This window comes from Schistocerca serialis, chromosome 1, assembly GCF_023864345.2.
Source record: "Schistocerca serialis cubense isolate TAMUIC-IGC-003099 chromosome 1, iqSchSeri2.2, whole genome shotgun sequence".
Taxonomy (NCBI): Eukaryota; Metazoa; Arthropoda; class Insecta; order Orthoptera; family Acrididae; genus Schistocerca; species Schistocerca serialis.
In genome coordinates, this window is record NC_064638.1 from 831270336 (window position 1) to 831291282 (window position 20947).

Below are 20947 nucleotides of genomic sequence, written 5' to 3' on the forward strand. Positions count from 1 at the left end.
GGCAATCATTTGTGGCCAATTACATTCCTGAAATGGACTGGTCTGTCCATAGTCCCAACTCGAATGCAGCAGAATGCCACTGGGCTGAGTTAGAACGTTGACTTTGCTCCAGATACCAGCGTCCAACATCGCTACCTTCTCTGGTTTCAGTTCTTGAGGAAGAATGGGTTGCCAATCCTCCAAAGAAATTCAGACACCTAAGCGAAAGTGTTCCCGGTAGAGTTCAAGCCATCATAAAGGTGAAGGATCAACACAGCCCACAATAATGTCCACTAGTAGGTGTCCAGATAGTTTTGATCATATAGTGTACATTCTAGTGTCGCACTGTTGCTACCAGATTATGCAAATAAAAACAGGCAACAGCAATCTTTTGTCCCAACTGATGACACATTGCAGGAATGGGAAAAATGTATTGTTTAATAGATAACAAAATACATATTCACATCAAAATATATAATTACAAAACAGATTTACAATACAATCTTGTATTCAGCTAGCATGATTCATCATAGAAGTCACTGTAATAGTCTTCTTCAAATAGTCTGAATTAATATTCCTGTTAGTATAAAATTGTACAGTTTTTTCTGGAACAACCATAAGAAAGCCATTTTCTGAGAAATGCCCAAAGACATTTGGGACTTCTAACCACACAAACAGAGATATGCTGTCAGTAGAGATTTTCACTTCAAAGGTATAGTTGAAATTGTTCTGCTGTTGGATAGGACCGTGCACCTCAGTCACCTGCAGAGATAGAAACATAGCTGTAGATTCTGTGTGGTGTGAGAGAGAGTAACATAGACTCTATAGCAATATTCAACAATAAGAACATGAGAAAGTAGTATTACAGAAATGTTTCTACAAAAGGCAGGATGCATACTATAAATACAAGCAGGACAGACCAGAGTCAATCCATACAATTTCCTTAGATGACAATATTCTAATTTTTGGCAAAGTATACTTTGCAATGAGCATTCGTAACAAGTTAATGACTGCCACTTAATCTGCAATCTCTTGTCTTTAGTGGGCAGTGTGCAGCCAGTTCTTGTATCTGGACACACTTCAGACACTGACTCAAAAGTTTCAGCTTATGACTTGCTGGCTCAGCTGCAGATAATCAGTTAATAATTGGCCAGTCAAAAACAATGCACAACATAATTAATGCAAGGAAAGTTCCCTCCCTTTACACTTTATGGTCTGCCACAGTTGGAGACCCTCCACACTGACCTACATGCAGTCTTTCGGGTTGTATCCTGTACGATATGTGACTTGAATAAGGTTAACACAAACTGAAGAAACATTATGGATTAACTAATATATTAGAGACAGACAACAATCACATATTGGCAGAGGTTATGGCAGAAATTGGCTATGTACTTATTAAGGAAGCACCTCTTCATCTCAGGTAATTTACTGATACAACAGAGTACCTACATCTGTAAGACCCGAAAGGAAGTTCAACCCTATTCCTTTTCCACATAGCTTTTGGAAATATATGAGATGTAATGAAAACAATCCATTTCTGTTGCAGACTGAGTACAGTGAGTGAGCCACATGTTAAAAGTTTGAAAATGACAGTTGTATTTTTTGGAAGAGAAGCTGGATTAATTATTGTGCTAATAGTTAAACTGCAATAAGTATTATTTGTTTGATAGAGAGAAAGTTGTGGTAGCAATTTAGCAAATACCATATTTACTATTATTATTATTTCTTTACTTTCTCAGACGTTAAGTCTGGTTAAAAATGGAAAGTGATGTGGACCTTGATCAAGCGTCACTTCCTTTTAACTGTATGGTATGTGTTATATTGCATTTAGGAACTTTCGGGTAATTGAACAAGTGTCAATAATTACAAATTTCTGTAGTTGTATATATAAGTTTGGATGTAGCTGTATTGCATTGATGTACTGGTGGATATTGTGTGGTATGACTCCTGTAGTTGATAGTATAATTGGTATAATGTCAACTTTATCCTGATGCCACATGTCCTTGACTTCCTCAGCCAGTTGGATGTATTTTTCAATTTTTTCTCCTGTTTTCTTTTGTATATTTGTTGTATTGGGTATGGATATTTCGATTAGTTGTGTTAATTTCTTCTTTTTATTGGTGAGTATGATGTCAGGTTTGTTATGTGGTGTTGTTTTATCTGTTATAATGGTTCTGTTCCAGTATAATTTGTATTCATCGTTCTCCAGTACATTTTGTGGTGCACACTTGTACGTGGGAACATGTTGTTTTATAAGTTTATGTTGTAAGGCAAGCTGTTGATGTATTATTTTTGCTACATTGTCATGTCTTCTGGGGTATTTTGTACTTGCTAGTATTGTACATCCACTTGTGATGTGATCTACTGTTTCTATTTGTTGTTTGCAAAGTCTGCATTTATCTGTTGTGGTATTGGGATCTTTAATAATATGCTTGCTGTAATATCTGGTGTTTATTGTTTGATCCTGTATTGCAATCATGAATCCTTCCGTCTCACTGTATATATTGCCTTTTCTTGGCCATGTGTTGGATGCGTCTTGATCTATGTGTGGCTGTGTTAGATGATACGAGTGCTTGCCATGTAGTGTTTTCTTTTTCCAATTTACTTTCTTTGTATCTGTTGATGTTATGTGATCTAAAGGGTTGTAGAAGTGGTTATGAAATTGCAGTGGTGTAGCCGATGTATTTATATGAGTGATTGCTTTGTGTATTTTGCTAGTTTCTGCTCATTCTATAAAGAATTTTCTTAAATTGTCTACCTGTCCATAATGTAGGTTTTTTATGTCAATAAATCCCCTTCCTCCTTCCTTTCTGCTTAATGTGAATCTTTCAGTTGCTGAATGTATGTGATGTATTCTATATTTGTGGCATTGTGATCGTGTAAGTGTATTGAGTGCTTCTTGGTCTGTGTTACTTCATTTCACTACTCCAAATGAGTAGGTCAATATTGGTATAGCACAAGTATTTATAGCTTTTGTCTTGTTTCTTGCTGTCAATTCTGTTTTCAGTATTTTTGTTAGTCTTTGTCTATATTTTTCTTTTAGGTCTTCTTTAATATTTGTATTATCTATTCCTATTTTTTGTCTGTATCCTAGATATTTATAGGCATCTGTTTTTTCCAACGCTCCTATGCAGTCGCTGTGGTTATCCAATATGCAGTCTTCTTGTTTAGTGTGTTTTCCCTTGACTATGCTATTTTTCTTACATTTGTCTGTTCCAAAAGCCATATTTATATCATTGCTGAATACTCCTGTTATCTTTAGTAATTGGTTGAGTTGTTGATTTGTTGCTGCCAGTAGTTTTAGATCATCCATGTATAGCAGATGTGTGATTTTGTGTGGGTATGTTCCAGTAATATTGTATCCATAATTTGTATTATTTAGCATGTTGGATAGTGGGTTCAGAGCAAGGCAGAACCAGAAAGGACTTAATGAGTCTCCTTGATATATTCCACGCTTAATCTGTATTGGCTGTGATGTGATATTATTTGAATTTGTTTGGATATTAAGTGTGGTTTTCCAATTTTTCATTACTATGTTTAGGAACTGTATCAATTTAGGATCTACTTTGTATATTTCCAATATTTGTAGTAACCACGAGTGGGGTACACTATCAAAAGCTTTTTGGTAATCAATGTATGCATAGTGTAGAGACCCCTGTTTAGTTTTAGCTTGATATGTCACCTCTGCATCTATTATCAGTTGCTCTTTACATCCTCGTGCTCCTTTGCAACAGCCTTTTTGTTCTTCATTTATAATTTTGTTCTGTGTTGTATGTGTCATTAATTTCTGTGTAATTACTGAAGTTAATATTTTGTATATTGTTGGTAGGCATGTCATGGGGCGATATTTAGCTGGGTTTGCTGTGTCTGCTTGATCTTTAGGTTTCAGATAAGTTATTCCATGTGTAAGTGTATCAGGGAATGTGTATGGGTCTGCAATGTAACTGTTAAATAATTTAGTTAGATGTGAATGTGTTGAGGTGAATTTCTTTAGCCAGAAATGTGCTATTTTATCTTTTCCAGGGGCTTTCCAATTGTGAGTAGAATTAATTGCTTGGGTGACTTCATGTTGCAAAATTATCACTTCAGGCATTTGTGGTATCATCTTGTACGTATCTGTTTCTGCTTGTATCCACCGTGCATGCCTGTTATGTTGTACCGGGTTTGACCATATGTTGCTCCAGAAGTGTTCCATGTCTGTTATGTTTGGTGGATTGTCTATTTTAATGTGTGTGTTAACTATTGTCTGGTAAAATTTCTTTTGGTTTGTGTGGAATGTTTGGTTTTGTTTCCTTCTATTTTTTGTATATTCTAAGTCGTTTGGCCAATGCTTGTGATTTCTGCTTCATTTCATCTAATTGCTCTATCACTTCTTGTTGTGAGATTTTACCTAATCTTTTTCGTTTTTTTTCTGACATTTCATTTCTTATAAATTGTGTTAGCTGTCCGATGTCTTTTCTCAGTTTTTCTATTCTGATCTGTAGCCTGTGTTGCCATGCTAGTTTTGTGGGTTTCTTCTGTGTGTTGGTTGGTTCTGATCTCTGCCTAGTGTGTATATTTAGTGTAGTGAGTGCTCCTATATAAACCAGTAGTTGTAACTCTTCCATAGTTGTGTTTTCATTTATTTTGTTGTGTATGAGTGTGTTGATAGTTTTTATTGTTGTTTCGACTTGTCGGTTATTTGGCGGTCTATGCAAGAATGGTCTAATGTCTGTATTTGTGTCTTTGTATTCTATATATGTCAGCTGAAATTTTTCTTCTATATCTAACATGTGTGTCACTTCGTATTCTATTTGTGCTTGTTCTGGTGGCTGTCTTAAGATTTCGTTTTCTTCTGACTGTTTAATTGATGCGTGTTGTTCTTTGTTTGTTTGCTCTGGGATGTTTGAGTCCATTACTGTATTTTCCTTTTCTTCTGATTGCACATTATTTTGTTCCAGTATTTGTTGTACTTGTTGTTTGATGTTTTCTAATTCTGACTGGGGTATCCTGTTATTTTTTATTATTACACGGATCTGATCAGCTAGTCGTTGTTCTGTTAAAAATTTTAATTCTGGGTATCTGGTAATAAATGTTGTGTATACTTGTGATCTGTATCCAGTTGTGTTGGTTCCTAGGTTTGTTGCTTGGTAATAACAGAACATGAGGTGTCGATTAACTTCATCTGACCATCTCATCCTCTGTCGTTGTTTTCCTTCTAGGGTGGTTGCAGGAAGCATATCCTGGAAAACACCTCTATTTGGATTTGAATCATTTTCCAGTTGGCTAGAGGTGTCGTTACCATTGTGGGCGGGCAAAGGGTTCAAGCGCCGTCCCCGACCATGACAGCGCTTGTCCGAGGCTTCTTTAGTTCTGTCCTGAACCAACTAATCACACTAAAAGGGGGGTTAGCCCTATTAGTGGTTTGTTCTTTTCATCGCCTTTTACGACTGGCAGAACATACCGGAGGCCTATTCTTTTCCCGGGCCTCCACGGGAACTATTATTATTATTATTATTATTATTATTATTATTATTATTATTGTGTCTTCTCAGATGATCAGGAACACAGAAGGAATAACTAAATGGTATTTTTATGGTTCAGTATGATATGGCTATGTTGCCACAGTGCACGGATAATTTAAATAAAAATCATCACTCTGTGAGCTTAAATTATTGTCGTCTCATTTTTGTGGAGTACTGAAAGCTAAAAGAAAGAAGAACATAACATGCTATAGATACCCTAGCACAGAAGCTAGGGTATCTATAGGCGATCCATTTCTTATCTTTTTGATTTGAATTAAGCACCACAATAATGTGGCTTTTGGAGGTGATCAGTATAACAACAGATAACACCAATGAAGATATTTTGTAAATGTACTGTCAAGCAATTCAAGATTGTGCATATGCATTAAAGTCTCACAGAAAAATATGCAATCATGTAAACTGTCAAAGGACTAGTACTCACACAAAAGAGAATAGCAATCCTTAGACCATAGGTAGTTATTGCCTGTGTTCGTTTCTCTCTCTCTACCATCCTGACCTTTGAAACCAACATCAAACTAATGTGGCAGGTGGACTATGGGCAAGTCAAACCCATTTCATGCTGTGGATAGTGGAGCCACTGACTTCATTGTTTATAGCAGAAATCAGGCACTGCTTTTAATAAGTGAGCTACCTACTGTATTAGTATTGCATATGTAGCACTAGAATAAGTAATGTTATTTCAGTGAAATTTTCAGCTTTAATGTAATGGTTATTGTTTCAACATTAAGGCAGGTAAAACCACAAGAAACACTTTTTAACATCATATCTGCATTTTTTCCACACACACTTTTTACAAGTTTCAGACTTGCATGCATCTTTGGTAAATTCCTCTTTTTTTGCTTCTGTTCATCATCTGTTTTACTATTCACACAGGAATGGAAGATAATGTACTATTTTAGGAGCAAGCATTTCATTATCAGATGAAACTTCAAAACAGAGATGGCCCTAGTCTACACATCACTGGGGTGCGAACACTACCATGACATCACAAGCTGATGTTCAAGTTCAGCTTACCAGCTAATATTCCATAACTGTTACTAAACGCAGTAAGTTACTAAGACATTATTATGACAAGAAGCAAAACACTGGAAATGATTACTGAGAAAATTCTTGAAATGAATCAGATAATAATAACAACATTTTCTTGCTATGCATACATTATAAATACAAATTAACAAAATTTTGCTACTAGCAATTACAAATATACAGTATTCTTTACAGTCTGCTATCAAAGTCTTGGTTTGGCTTTCTTCTAACACCAGAGGCCATAGCGTACAAGAATTCGAGCAAAAAATGTTTAAAGAATTTATAAAATCTTTTGCCATACAGATGTTTCCTTTTCAGGATAAGGATCAAAATATTCCTTCTTTCATACTTCAGTAGAAAAACTGTTACCAGTATTGAAGATTATGTAAAAAAATATTTATGTAGTTTGTCATATGGAAAAAAGAAAATTAAGTCAATGTTTAATAAGTCTCTGCATGTGTTTGCATGGGACCAATATATAAAGAACATTAACAACAAATCCTGAACATTTATACACCAAAAATATTCCTACATAGATCATACACATATTCTTCATAACAATGTCATTTCTCTGCTTCAGTCTCTAATTTAATACCCTAATTTCAAGAAAATAAGTTAGTGAAACTTTGGTTTTTTAAAAGAACTTGCTTGCCAAACAATATATATTTTGTTTTATTATAATCTACTACATAACAAAATGCTGCAAAAGACATCATCAGTGTAATGAAAAGTCTTGGCTGAAAACACTAAAATAAAGTTAGCATTTGGTGCACTAGCTGCCTGCAAATGCTAACACCCATCAGCTGATCAAGAGGTTTGTTTCATAAAATGATATCATGTACTGTTTAACTCTTCGATAGTCTAAGAACTTACTGTTAGCAACACGTCACAGGGCAATAACAGAATAAAGCACTGTTAAATGTAATGAGAACCATTGACAGTTTCGAGTTTGTACTTGTTATATTGACAATCACTGCCAAGAAAGGGCAAGGTAACAAGACATTGTATTCTTGGAGATACAGAGTGGATATGCACCACAGGGACATAACTATGGGGCAAATACATAAACTGAAATTCTCTATCTCTATTGCAACCATGCCTCTCCCCCTTCCTCCCACCCAAATTCCTAACTCAACAAAACTGCTTTCACAGGCAGCCCCTGTTTTTCCCCCTTTCCACCCCCACACCCCACCCCCCTGCCCCATGCTGCCACTGCCACCACACACACACACACACACACACACACACACACAACACACACACACACACACACTACACCATCTTTGAACACCGTCCTTCAAGACCATCAAAGCTTGATGACCCTACCGGAAACACATAACATAAAATCCACCATAGACTCTCCTACAAGAGTTACACCAACAACTAGCTCAACAATTGATCAGATATTAATAAACACAAATGTAAATCACAATTTCTGTACCGGAAATCCTAATACCGGCTTCAGTGATCACTATGCACAGTTTATTGCTTTGCACACTCCAAGTGAAACAACTGAGAAAGAGGAACTTGTAAAAGAAGCAAGGAAATTCACCAACAAACAAATAAACCTTTTTGTACAGAGACTAAGTGAAGAAACTTGGTATGAAGTGTATACTTGTGAAAATACTAACAAAAAGTTTGAAAAATTCATGGAAATCTTCATGTCATACTTTGAAGCTGCATTTCCATTAAAAAAGCAAAAATGTCAACCTAACTTCAAAAAGAACAAATGGATTACAATAGGTATTAGAATATCTTGTGCAGAGAAAAGAAGATTACATGATATAGCAAAGACAAAGAACATGCCTCATGAATTTCATTTGTACCTGAAGAATTACAAGAGGATCCTCAAAAATGTTGTAAGGAAAGCTAAAACAATGGCAAATGACAAATACATTGAAAACTCAAAAAACAAATCTAAAGCTATATGGGAAGTTATAAAAAAATCAAACAACAAGTGAAACTAAACAATATAAAAATGTGAACTTATGTTATGAAAGACAAATGATTTCTTGCCCAACAGAAATTGCAGGGACCTTCAACAAATATTTTGCAAACGTAAGTGAACAGTTGGTGAGTAGACTGGAAAACACAACAAAATATCACCTCCAACATGTAATAGTGTGAGAGATGTGTCTACATCTTTGTTCCTTTCACCCACAAATTCTGAAGAAATTTTATCAGTTATAAAAACCTTGAAAGCAGGGTACTCATGTGTAATTGATGGAATACCAGATGTAATTATTAAAAAATGCTGTCTTGCCTTAGCTGAACCTGTGGCACATTTGTGCAACAGCTCACTGGCATCAGGAACCTTCCCTTCATGCTTAAAAACAGCAAAGCTGAAACCACTGTTCAAAAAAGGAAATCCAGAATGTGTTTCAAATTATAGACCAATAGCCCTACTGCCTGTATTTTCTAAAATTTTAGAAAAAGTTTTTTATAAGAAATTGTCTGATTTCCTAAATAAAAATAAAATTCTCTCTCCTTCACAGAATGGCTTCAGGAAAGGCTATTTAACTGAAAGTGCAATATTTGAATTTCTTAATGAAATCTATACTAAACTGGATGCAAGTGAGTTTGTGACAGGCATATGTCTTGATTTATCTAAAGCTTTTGACGTCATTGACCATAGTGCCCTACTGCAGAAGCTTGACCAGTTAGGAATTAGAGGTATATCCAATGAGTGTCTCAAGACATACCTATGTGGTCGCAAACAGGTGGTTGAAGTGCAATATACTGACCATAACAAAATCAGCTACTACTATTCAGGATATGAAAATGTGAAATATGGTGTCCCTCAAGGATCAGTATTAGGACCCATTCTGTTTCTCCTCTATGTCAATGATCTTATGTACAACAAGTATTGCCAAACTACCCTCCAATTTGCAGATGATACAAGCTTCCTTATTAGTGGTAAAACAGAAGAAAAACTAAAAGACTCCGCTATCCAAACAATGAACAGTGTAGAACAATGGTTCAGCTACAACAAGCTAATTATAAACAAAGAAAAGACGGTAGCACTGAATTTCTATAATGTAAAAGGAAGACACCACCCAAACATAGAAATAGAACTTGGGAACAGAGTTCTTGAAAGTGTTGACAGCACTAAATTTCTGGGACTCTGGCTCCAGAACAACACAAAATGGGAGGTACGTACCGAATATTTGCAAAGAAAACCAAGCAAAACCTGTTACATGATACGGATCTTAAAAACTTGTTGCAGCAAAGCCAGCCCGTTAAATGTATACTACTCCTATGTGCATTCCGTAATTAAATATGGCATAATCTTCTGGGGCAATACAACAACAAATATTAAACTTTTCAGGATGCAAAAGAGAATACTAAGAATTATTGAAGGGGTAAACAATACGAAATCGTGCAGACCCATATTCAAAAAACTGTCAGTTCTTCCTCTTCCTTGCATTTTTATCTATGAAACATCAGTTTTCATCAAACAATATATCGACAGACACCCAGATATCTTATTAAAAATGAAGATATACATGCACACAATACAAGGCAAAAATCTGACCTTCATGTGAAACAGGTGAGAACATCATTGTGCCAAAAAGGCACACTATATACTGGGATAAAGATTTTCAATAATCTACCTAAACATATTAAATCAATAGGTAAACTCTGTAGTTTTAAGGCTGAAGTAAAGGCATATTTAATTGATCATTGCTTTTACAGTCTGACAGAATATATAAAAGCCAAACAACAAAAATAAAGATGCATTATTAATATTCTACTTTGAATGTTGCCTGTAATGTTTGTTGTATTTATGAATCTGTGCTAAATTACTTCAATATCTAGTCCTTAGGATTGCAATACAAACTGTATTTTATCTTGTAAATACCTAACCATGTGCAATATCCTTGTATATACGAGGGCTATCTACAAAGTACATTACGTTTTGGAATTAAAAATAAATAAAGCATTGGAAATTTTTTTTTATTATATACAGATGAAAGCCACACTTAAATACTACTTTTCTACATAGTTGCCATTTAAATTGAGGCACTTATCGTAGCAATGGACGAGCTTGGAAATTCCTTCGTCGTAAAATTCGGCCGCCTGCGCCTTCAACCACGTGGTTAACCTCTTCTTGAAGCTGTGCGTCGTCATCAAAACGCTGCATAGCCAACCACTTCTTCATTGCTGGGAATAAGTGGAAGTCGCTTGGTGCCAGGTCGGGACTGTACGGCAGATGAGGAAACATCTCCCACTTAAAAGATTCGAGAACTTCACGAGTGGCATTTGCCGTGTGGGCCCGGGCATTGTCGTGAATCAGCAAGATCTTTGAGCTGAACTTTCCCCTGCGCTTGTTTTGTATTGCTCTTCTGAGGTTGTGCAGGGTTTGGCAATACCTTTGAGAGTTTATTGTAGTGCCTCTTTCCAGGAAATCCACAAAAATCACACCTTTTCTGTCCCAAAAGACAGTCGCCACGTGGTTGAAGGCGCAGGCGGCCAAATTTTACGACGAAGGAATTTCCAAGCTCATCCATCGCTACGATAATTGCCTTAATTTAAATGGCAACCATGTAGAAAAGTAGTATTTAAGTGTGGCTTTCATCTGTATATAATAATAAAAAATTCCAATACTTCATTTATTTTTAATTCCAAAACGTAATGTACTTTGTGGATAGCTCTCGTATTCTATACATATAGAATTTGAAGGACTAAATAAATAAATAAATAAACCTAAGTCAAAAAGTAAAATAGATGATAAAAATATAAACAAACAGTATATTTCATTTTTAATACCATAGTTAAGTGAAATATGATCCTAACAATTTTTTCTTTGGTTTATCACTACATGATACAGATATTCATTACATCATCATTGCACATAACAAATACCAAACACTAACAAATATATTTCAACTAAATACAAAACTAAACTGTTTCTTACAAGAATCCATATTTAAATAGGAAGATAACCTTTTTACATTTGAAATAAACACATTAAAAGCCTACTGTCAACACAGAGCAAAATAAAAAAAAAATGAAATAATATCTAATGCAATATCACAAGACAAAGCACAAACAAAAAGATAATTCCAAAGAAATACTTAAGTATGAATATCCATGATTAGATAAAATGCTTTGTTCACCTGAATTTGTAGAAAATTGGCATTATGCTTTATATGCATGGAAAAAAGAATATATTGGGTTCGTTCATAACTTTGATAGTTTATACTGATTCTTTCGCAAACTCAGTGTTACTGCAATCTTGTACACAACTGCATGAGTGCAGTTTTCATTTGTTGTACAGCTGTTCATTGTTTCCAGTGCATACAGTGGTAGAAATACTGAAACATTTGGTGGCATCTGTTGCTCCTGCCCATGATGTTGTCAAAACAGAAGACATAAGCAACTCATTTAAAGCCAATACACCTATGATGATGCCAATGATGCAATCACAATGAACACATAACAATATCAGTTTCCACATAAAAAATATAACTGAAATAATCTAAAACCCAATAAGTAACTAAGAAGACAGTTACACGAGTTTTGGGGGTTCTGAGTGTAACAATCCAGAGACACATACTTCTCTGTGAGAGACAGTCTTAGGCTGGAGCAATGCCACTGGGCTACAGGAGAAGGGGCACCATGGAAAATTAAAATGGAAAAACCAAAATATGATATCATTGATATCTATGCCAGTATTATGTTGGTGGTGGACATGTGTCTTCCAGAATGAGTTAATTTGTGGACTCTACCAGAGATAATGGTATGTAAATCATTTACTTCGTTTACTCATGATGAAGATAAATCTGCATTAGAAGTCAAACATCAAATAGTTGAAGCTATATAACAAAAGGGAGTAAAGCTGAGCAGATGTTATGGTGAAGATGACGATGAAGCATTTCTCATTAGTGTTGAAAAAAATAGTGTTCAAAAATTAATCTAGAAAACAAACCCTCATGCATCTTTTTCCACTGTTGCTAGTCACAATTTAAAATCAGTCTTTAAAGACACTGTTCACACTCATCAAGAATATGTTTTCAACAGTTGACAACTTCTACCAATTTTAGACCACAGTATGGTAGGATTTAAATATTTGTTTGGTAAGTAATGCTTAAGCCACTAAGGCCTATGTGTCAGTCTGCATGGTACAATGCCATCTATGTAATATCAGGAAGATTCATTGGCATTCTTGAAGTTCTGATAAATGCAATTTTTCCATGTAGGAAATGCAATGAATGAAGTGTAGCACTAGTCATGGCCAATAAGAAATCTGAATCCTATAGCTATGTTAAATCAGTTAAGCACCAAGTTATTTAAATATGAGATTAAGAATGTTGCAGCTGCTAGTAACCTCTAAGGAGCAATACAACTGTTGATGACATGTACCACCCTTAACCATGATCTTAAAATTGAAGCACTGAAGTTGACAATGATATTCACTGATGATGATGCTCCTCTCTTTCCACCTCAGATGATGAGATAAGAACTACTATTAAACTATACAGTCTGATGTACAAAACATAGCAGTGATGTTATTAGGAAAATATAGGGTAGATGGTTGGTATCCAGATATCCTGATACATAGACAGCAGTCCTAATGTATCCAGTAATAGTAGTAGTAGTAGGAGGAGGAGGAGGAGGAGGAGGAGGAGGAAGAAGTGTGCCTGCTACTGATGGAAAAACTCACCATTCTTTTTCCAAGCTTTAAATGATTTTAAAAAACCTGTTTCCATTCTACAGAGAGTCACGAATGCATATCTGTTTTGGCTATACTATTAACAAAAATGAAAGAGCATGAAATATTGCTTTTCCTGAACTAAAGAGACAATTTTGCTGTTATGATAACAAGAAAAACTGATTTAAGTCACACGAAATTTTAAGTAAGCATATTTCATTATCAATATGTATTTCAAAATGGATATTCATACAATATTCATACTTCTCTCTAATTAAATTTTAATTTCAATTTTGTCTTACAACAACAGGTATTATTTCACTCTTTTATTGTACTAAAATTTTTTGTAATTAATTAATTTTGGTATTTATTTGTGTAAATACAGATCAGATTTTCATTAAAAAAATTGTGGGTCCTTTCACAGTCCCTGCCAGGGGCTCTTCAAAAACCTACACAATAGTTGGCACCTACTGATTAGAATGTCTTTCCCCACACTACCACAATCTGACTGCTGGGGCTTCCATTCAGAATTCCCTTCAGTGTACAAAAACAAAAGTACTCCACTTTTTGTGCATGAACCAGTGCTTCCAATGAGGACCTGAGCACGGCATGATCACTATCAAGGACAAATCTGGCAAGACAATCTTGTACATCACTTAGTAAAAGAAAGTGTACAGCCGCCACAGCTTTCCGAGCAGGATGTCACGTCGATGCAGTTTATGGGTCGCATGCCACATCCTCTTCAGCATTTCTGAGTCACTCAGGAAAGCCCACCTTCCAGTTCTGGAGGCCATTAATTTCACATGCAGCAACACACATAAGCACTCTGTTCAATGTATTGCTTCATCCAGTAACGAGCATCTGCTTGGAGCATCCCATTTAGTTCTCATATGGTTCTGAATCTTCTTTCACACATGACAGCATTCAGTCACTGTATCACTCTTATTTTTTTCACTGTTTCCCACAGCCTCTAAAAGTAATCAACTTTTAGTGTTAATGTTGAATTTTTTAATGAGTGTTACCTTAGTGAAGACTTCCACCTATGAATTTGTGTTTTTGTGCCTGTGCCAAAACTGACCAAACAAGCTCTGATCCTTTTTCAGTAGTTTGTATGACCTAATAAATATCTTGTGTTTCAAAAAATTTGTCTCAACACCTTTTCGTTGCTTCAGTGGAACATGCATTCCGTATCACTTCGTGTCTTCTCCTACCATTTCACTTAAGTTTCCTCCCTCAGTGGCAGTAATGTGCATTGTGCAGTGATACACTCTGCACAGCATTTCCACACTGGTGACCAGACTTCACCCTCCTTAAATCATTCCCATTCCTTGGATGTTCCACACAACGCACTTTCCCCAGTAGGCTAGTGTGTCTTTATGTTGCATCACAAGCTCTGCACAGTCTTTAGTCACTGTTACAGCCCCAGGGCTGCACACTCATGAGTACCAAGTATAATTTTTTTTTCTCTCTCTCTCTCAGTCGGATGTATCCTGCACTCATGCCCGAGATGCAACTTATGTCGGGAAGTGGTCCCAATGAGCAGATTCCTGAAATGTCATCGATGAAGAGTGTTTCACCTGGTCACATACCTGCACCTAGTCCATTCGACCTTCTGGCACAGGCGGCCACTTTAAATCAGTTCATTGTTTGCACAACTCATGAGCACCGCTGCACCTCAAGCACAGGTCTCATCACCAACCCATTAGTCGAGTAGAGCTTCTGTCCACCTCTCAGCACTTGAAACCCATGGCTCATGCTTATGGTTGTCCTCTGCTGAGGCGATCTTCACTGGGTACAGAATTATGAGTGACACAACAGAGTTCACCATTACCATTGATAAACTTGAACCTAGTGTCACAATGGAGGATCGCGACATCGTCACCAACCCTCCATAATCCGGCAGCTATTGTAAATTAAAAGGGCACCTAATAACAGGATTGGTGTTGTTTGAAATGCTGCACTCCCGCACACTATTTTCTGCAGAAGAGTGTTCTGAAATGAGGCCCACCCAACTCCTGCAACACCACCATGCCTTAGCTGAACCCCATATCTTCCTGGCGAAGCTTTTATTCCACAATTGTAATTCTCATTTCCCTGCTGTAATGTGTATGGCACTCACCACACAGGTCCTTACCGACATCAAAGCAGAATGGGTGTTTGAGTCCCTTGTCCCCGACCAGCCACATCCACTGTCCAGTCTCCTTACCCTTTCTGCCCCTCCCCTCCCAATCAGCCACAGCCCCTGCCTGGTCCTCTTAATCCTTCCCCCCCGCCCTGGCTCCCTTCTGCCACTGTGGCTACAAGTGCCCCAGCCACATGGCGAGTCCAAGCAACTTAACTACCACCTCTGCTTGTTCGCACCCAACCAATTCAGCACCCCTGTCCCCTACAACACACCTCTACACGGACCCATGTTTATTAATGTACCCCTTCCCTCCCCTCCCCCCCTCCCCGCCCCCTCCCACAGCAACTGATAGCATGCACACCCTCATAAGCACATTACCCTCTATCCGACTGCTGGAGGACCCCCATGATACCATGCGTGGGTGATGCTATCATGAGTGCTTCGCCAGTGGTCCTGCCAAATGCAGGGCATCACACAGTTTGCAATAGGCATACCCAGTTGTTCAGCAATTTCCTCACATCTGTTCTCACTTGACCACCATAACCCGAACTCACTCATTTCCTACCTCACTGACACTGGCGTGGACCTGTCCATCTTTCTGCACAGACTCCTGCCCTTGTCTGGCCCCAATCTCCCTTCTTCCTCACTCGTCATGTTGGACCTTCACCATGGCCGATGTCACTAAGCCAATTCTCAGTGCAGATTTTATCTTCAATTTCAATAGTTTCCCTGACCTGTGCAGCATCGCCTGGTCAACATTGCATTTGGTCGCTCCGCAGCCTTCACTTCCCATCCCACCATGTGCATAGCCATTAAACAGCTATCATACTCCAGTCATTTTGCCTACCTCCTTTTCCAATTCCTGCTCTCCACCCAATCCTCTGGCACCCTCCGCGAGATGTACCATGACACAGTGCACCATATCTTGATTACTTCAGGTCTACCAGTTCATTGCTGCATAAATTCTCTTCTGCCAGACAAGCACAAGTTTGCAGGGGTGTGAGACCTCCATTGCTATCAGAATCCTCTGCCCATCCAAAAATGCTTGGTCCCCCACACTTCATTTAGTACCTAAGAAGGACAGGACATGGTGCACCTGGAGTGATTACTGGCAGCTCAATGCGAGAAACATTCCCACATGTTAACCTGTCCCACTCTTACACAGCTATAGTGACAACGTTTCTGGCTACACGATTTTTAGTAAGATAGGTTGCACTAAGACACACGTTTGCAGAGGAAGATGTTGATAAGATGGCCATCATTACAATTTTCAGCCTCTTTAAAAGCCCCTTCACAACCTTTGGTCTCTGTAACAACATGCAAACTTGGCAACATTCCTTAGATGGGTCCTCTGTGACACATGGGCTGTTTTGTGTACCTGAATGACACTCCAGGAATATTGCTGAACACTGTGAGCAACTCTGGGAGATTTCTGCCCACCTGAAAAGCGTAGGGGTCATTCTCAACCTAGAAGAATGCATTTTCTGGGTAGCTGAAATTGAATTGTTGTTGTTGTTGTTGTGGTCTTCAGTCCTGAGACTGGTTTGATGCAGCTCTCCATGCTACTCTATCCTGTGCAATCTTCTTCATCTCCCAGTACCTACTGCAGCCTACATCCTTCTGAATCTGCTTAGTGTATTCATCTCTTGGTCTCCCTCTACGATTTTTACCCTCCACAGTGCCCTCCAATGCTAAATTTGTGATCCCTTGATGCCTCAGAACATGTCCTACCAACCGATCCCTTCTTCTAGTCAAGTTGTGCCACAAACTTCTCTTCTCCCCAATCCTATTCAATACCTCCTCATTAGTTACGTGATCTACCCACCTTATCTTCAGCATTCTTCTGTAGCACCACATTTCGAAAGCTTCTATTCTCTTCTTGTCCAAACTAGTTATCGTCCATGTTTCACTTCCATACATGGCTACATTCCATACAAATACTTTCAGAAACGACTTCCTGACACTTAAATCTATACCCGATGTTAACAAATTTCTCTTCTTCAGAAACGCTTTCCTTGCCATTGCCAGTCTATATTTTATATCCTCTCTACTTTGACCATCATCAGTTATTTTACTCCCTAAATAGCACAACTCCTTTACTACTTTAAGTGTCTCATTTCCTAATCTAATTCCCTCAGCATCAACCAATTTAATTTGACTACATTCCATTATCCTCGTTTTGCTTTTGTTGATGTTCATCTTATATCCTCCTTTCAAGACACTGTCCATTCCGTTCAACTGCTCTTCCAAGTCCTTTGCTGTCTCTGACAGAATTACAATGTCATCGGCGAACCTCAAAGTTTTTGCTTCTTCTCCATGAATTTTAATACCTACTCCGAATTTTTCTTTTGTTTCCTGTACTGCTTGCTCAGTATACAGATTGAATAACATCGGGGAGAGGCTACAACCCTAAAGCTGCATGTCCTCTGGAAAAATTACGGCTGTAGTTTCCCCTTGCTTTCAGCCGTTTGCAGTACCAGCACAGCAAGGCCGTTTTGGTTAATGTTACAAGGCCAGATCAGTCAATCATCCAGACTGTTGCCCCTGCAACTACTGAAAAGGCTGCTGCCCCTCTTCAGGAACCACATGTTTGTCTGGCCTCTCAACAGATACCCCTCCGTTGTGGTTGCACATACGGTACGGCCATCTGTATCGCTGAGGCACGCAAGCCTCCCCACCGACGGCACGGTCCATGGTTCATGGGGGGATTGAATTAGGGCACACCATTTCCACATCTAGCTTACAACATGTGCCTGAAGAAGTCTGCATGATCTCCAAATTTTCACATCCCAAAATGCATAAGGAGCTTCACAGATTCCTAGACATGGATAATTTTTTTCATCACATCCCTAAAAATGTGATCTCTGTTCAGGTACCTATCACTACCACAATTCAAGGTGACTGAATGAAGGGTAACAAACTTATGCCATGGAGCCTGCCTGTGTTGGCTAGTTTCAAGAGCACAAAATGTGACCTAACCAATGCAGTCCTTCTGCCACACCCTCACTTCTCCAACTTCCCCACTATCATGGCTGATGCGAGTCAATCTGTGAACAATGAGGTCTTTCAACAGCACATCAGGAACACTTGGTAGCCACTTACTTCTTTTTGGTTACACTATGAGAACCCAGCACAAATGAGTCATGTACGATCAGGATTTACATGCTGTCTACGAGGCAGTGAGGTACTTTTATCCTCCCACTGAGGGATGCCCTTTCATCATTTTCACTGACCATAATCCACTTACAACAGAGTTCTACCAGAAAGACAGCATCCAAAAGTTTGCCACAGTGGTTCTGCCAGCAGGAGTGTGTATCTCAGTTTTCTACCGATATATGCCATTTAGCCAGCACTGATAACATTGTCACCAGCTACCTCAGCTGCTGCTGTACTCTCAGCACTATATTAAATTATGAGGCCCTTACTAAAGTGAAGTCCACTGACCCCAAATAGCTCAATTATGTCAGGACCTGAATTCCCACCTCATCTGCAGCTCCACCAGATCCCTGACAAACAGCTCCACCAGCTCCCTGCAGGATTTTTGTGATACTCTTTCTGACCCTGCACACACCAACAACTACAAAGACCCATATACCCTAATGCTCCAAAGACCACGTTTACCCCTATCTTGCCCCTCCCCCCCTTTCCACAAACTAACTTTCTATTGCCTGCACAGCCTATCACACCCCCACACCCATTGCCCTTGTACAGGATCGTTTCTCCTGGCCCATCATCCAACAGGACTGTCGCACTTGGGTTCATGCCTGTATCCTGTGCCAGCACACTAAATTGGGCCATCATGTTTACATGCCTGGTATCTTATTTCCCCCTGTCAAGCACCAGTTCTCCCATGTTCACGTTGATATTGTTGGCCGCCTGCCATCCTCAGATGATTGCCTCTGCTTCTCACAGTGACAGTCCAGGTAAGACACTGGCTGGAAAACGTCTCCATCCTGGACATTTTGGCCGAAGTGGTTGTTGTGGCACTCATCAGTGCCTGCATTTCACATTATGGCTGCCCTTGCCCCGCACATAACATCAGACCGCAGGCACCAATTCACTTCCTGTTTACACAGAGCCCTGTCTCAGACTTGTGGCACCCTCAATCATTTTACAACTATCTACAACGCTGCAGCTAGTGGCATGCATAAAAATCTGCCCTTACCTGCTATGATGTAAAATGGTTTTCCATCCTACCACTGGTCCTGTTAGGGTTGCAGATGCCCCACAAGGCTGAACTGGAGGCACATCCCACCACCTAGTATAAAGGCAGTCCCTAGCCCTTCCAGGCAACTTTATTGAGCCACAGCAGCTTCAAGAGCACTGGCTACACTGGCTATAACCAGTGCCTCCATGGTACCATTTCAAGCACAGGACTAATAACAATACAGGCAGAGAAGTACGCTGTAGGGATTTGCAGTGGAGCATAATAATCATACATAACAAAGAGTTCCAGGTGGATGAGTCTGTGACTCTTCAGGAACATGAACAAGAAGAATATAGGATAATTTGAAGTGGTAAGGATAAGGGGGGTAATTAATCCAGGAAAAATAAGTGATGGTGAACTTTGGAATATGATCAAAATGGTAGGGGTTGTATGTGTTGGGATGTGATGTATCTTTCCTTTTATCCACATACATTTTACAGTATTTTAAAGATATAATCTTCATGATCATTACTGTCTATTATATACTTCATGGTTTTCAATGACTCTTGTAAGAATGATTTCAGTTTCTTGATAGTGGACTCAGAAGCACTAATGGCAACACTTGCTTTATGAATCTATAGCTTATAACAAAACAGAAATTGATTTCAAACTTAAAACACAGATTTCTGAATATATTGTGCTGGCTTAATAATATGTAGTGCCCTGCTCCCTGTGCCTCTCCAGTAACTAAGCTAACTGCAGTAGTTACAGTAACTGAGTAAAGTTTGGTACAATGTTGGCTCAAATACCAGTACAGTTTTCTGATAATTTCTTATCAATGTTTTTCCTAAGCAACATGAGGAGAATGCCATTCAGCCTGTGATATCTCAACAAAGCTGTGATTGAATGCCACCATCAAACTTTGACCTCTTATTCTGTTGCTAATAATACTGCACACCCAAATACCCACAAACATTTCTTCTGTCTGTCTTTAACTAACCTACAGTAGAGCTTGGCCACATATTTACATACGTACATAGTTCATACTTGCACACACATATTGTAGAAGTCACGGATAAACAAGTGGTCTATGAAAATAAAGGATCTGAACTTAAAACTTTAAATCACAAAACAACTATGTCACTTCATATTGCATGTTGGTAGCTAATATCCCTTATAATTAGGGACAGTTATTGTTCATTTCATGACACCATATACTTTTACGCTGTTGGCATGGAATGACATGTCCTCATTACACTTACCAAAATATTTGGAACTTGCAATCCAACAGCCTCTTTAAATGATGATGGAAAGACAAAATTATCTGGACTAATCTTGTTCTCACTTTCATCAGACAATGTTAGGTACAAAAAACACATTTTTCTTGAAAGTGAAGTGGCACATCCAGCATTTTCAAGGAAGGTATCCAAATCTTGTTCAAAAACACTGTCTGAATGTTGACCCTTCTGTAAAGAGGAAATAGCATT

General features: G+C 38.4%; 1 protein-coding gene across 2 annotated transcripts in view; it reads right to left on the reverse strand.

The window, feature by feature from the left end:
- Positions 1-429: 429 nt before the first annotated feature.
- The window catches only part of LOC126484756 (beta-mannosidase), a 254100-nt gene continuing 233582 nt past the window's right edge, over positions 430-20947 (reverse strand). The window contains exons 15-16 of one of the 2 annotated variants that reach the window (XM_050108354.1): positions 20723-20926; positions 430-741 (exon numbers count right to left, since the gene is read on the reverse strand). In XM_050108354.1, coding sequence (XP_049964311.1) covers positions 490-741; positions 20723-20926 — 456 coding nt within the window. In that variant the 3' untranslated portion in view covers positions 430-489. The remainder of the gene's footprint in view (positions 742-20722; positions 20927-20947) is intronic. The other variant, XM_050108362.1, reaches the window with a different exon arrangement.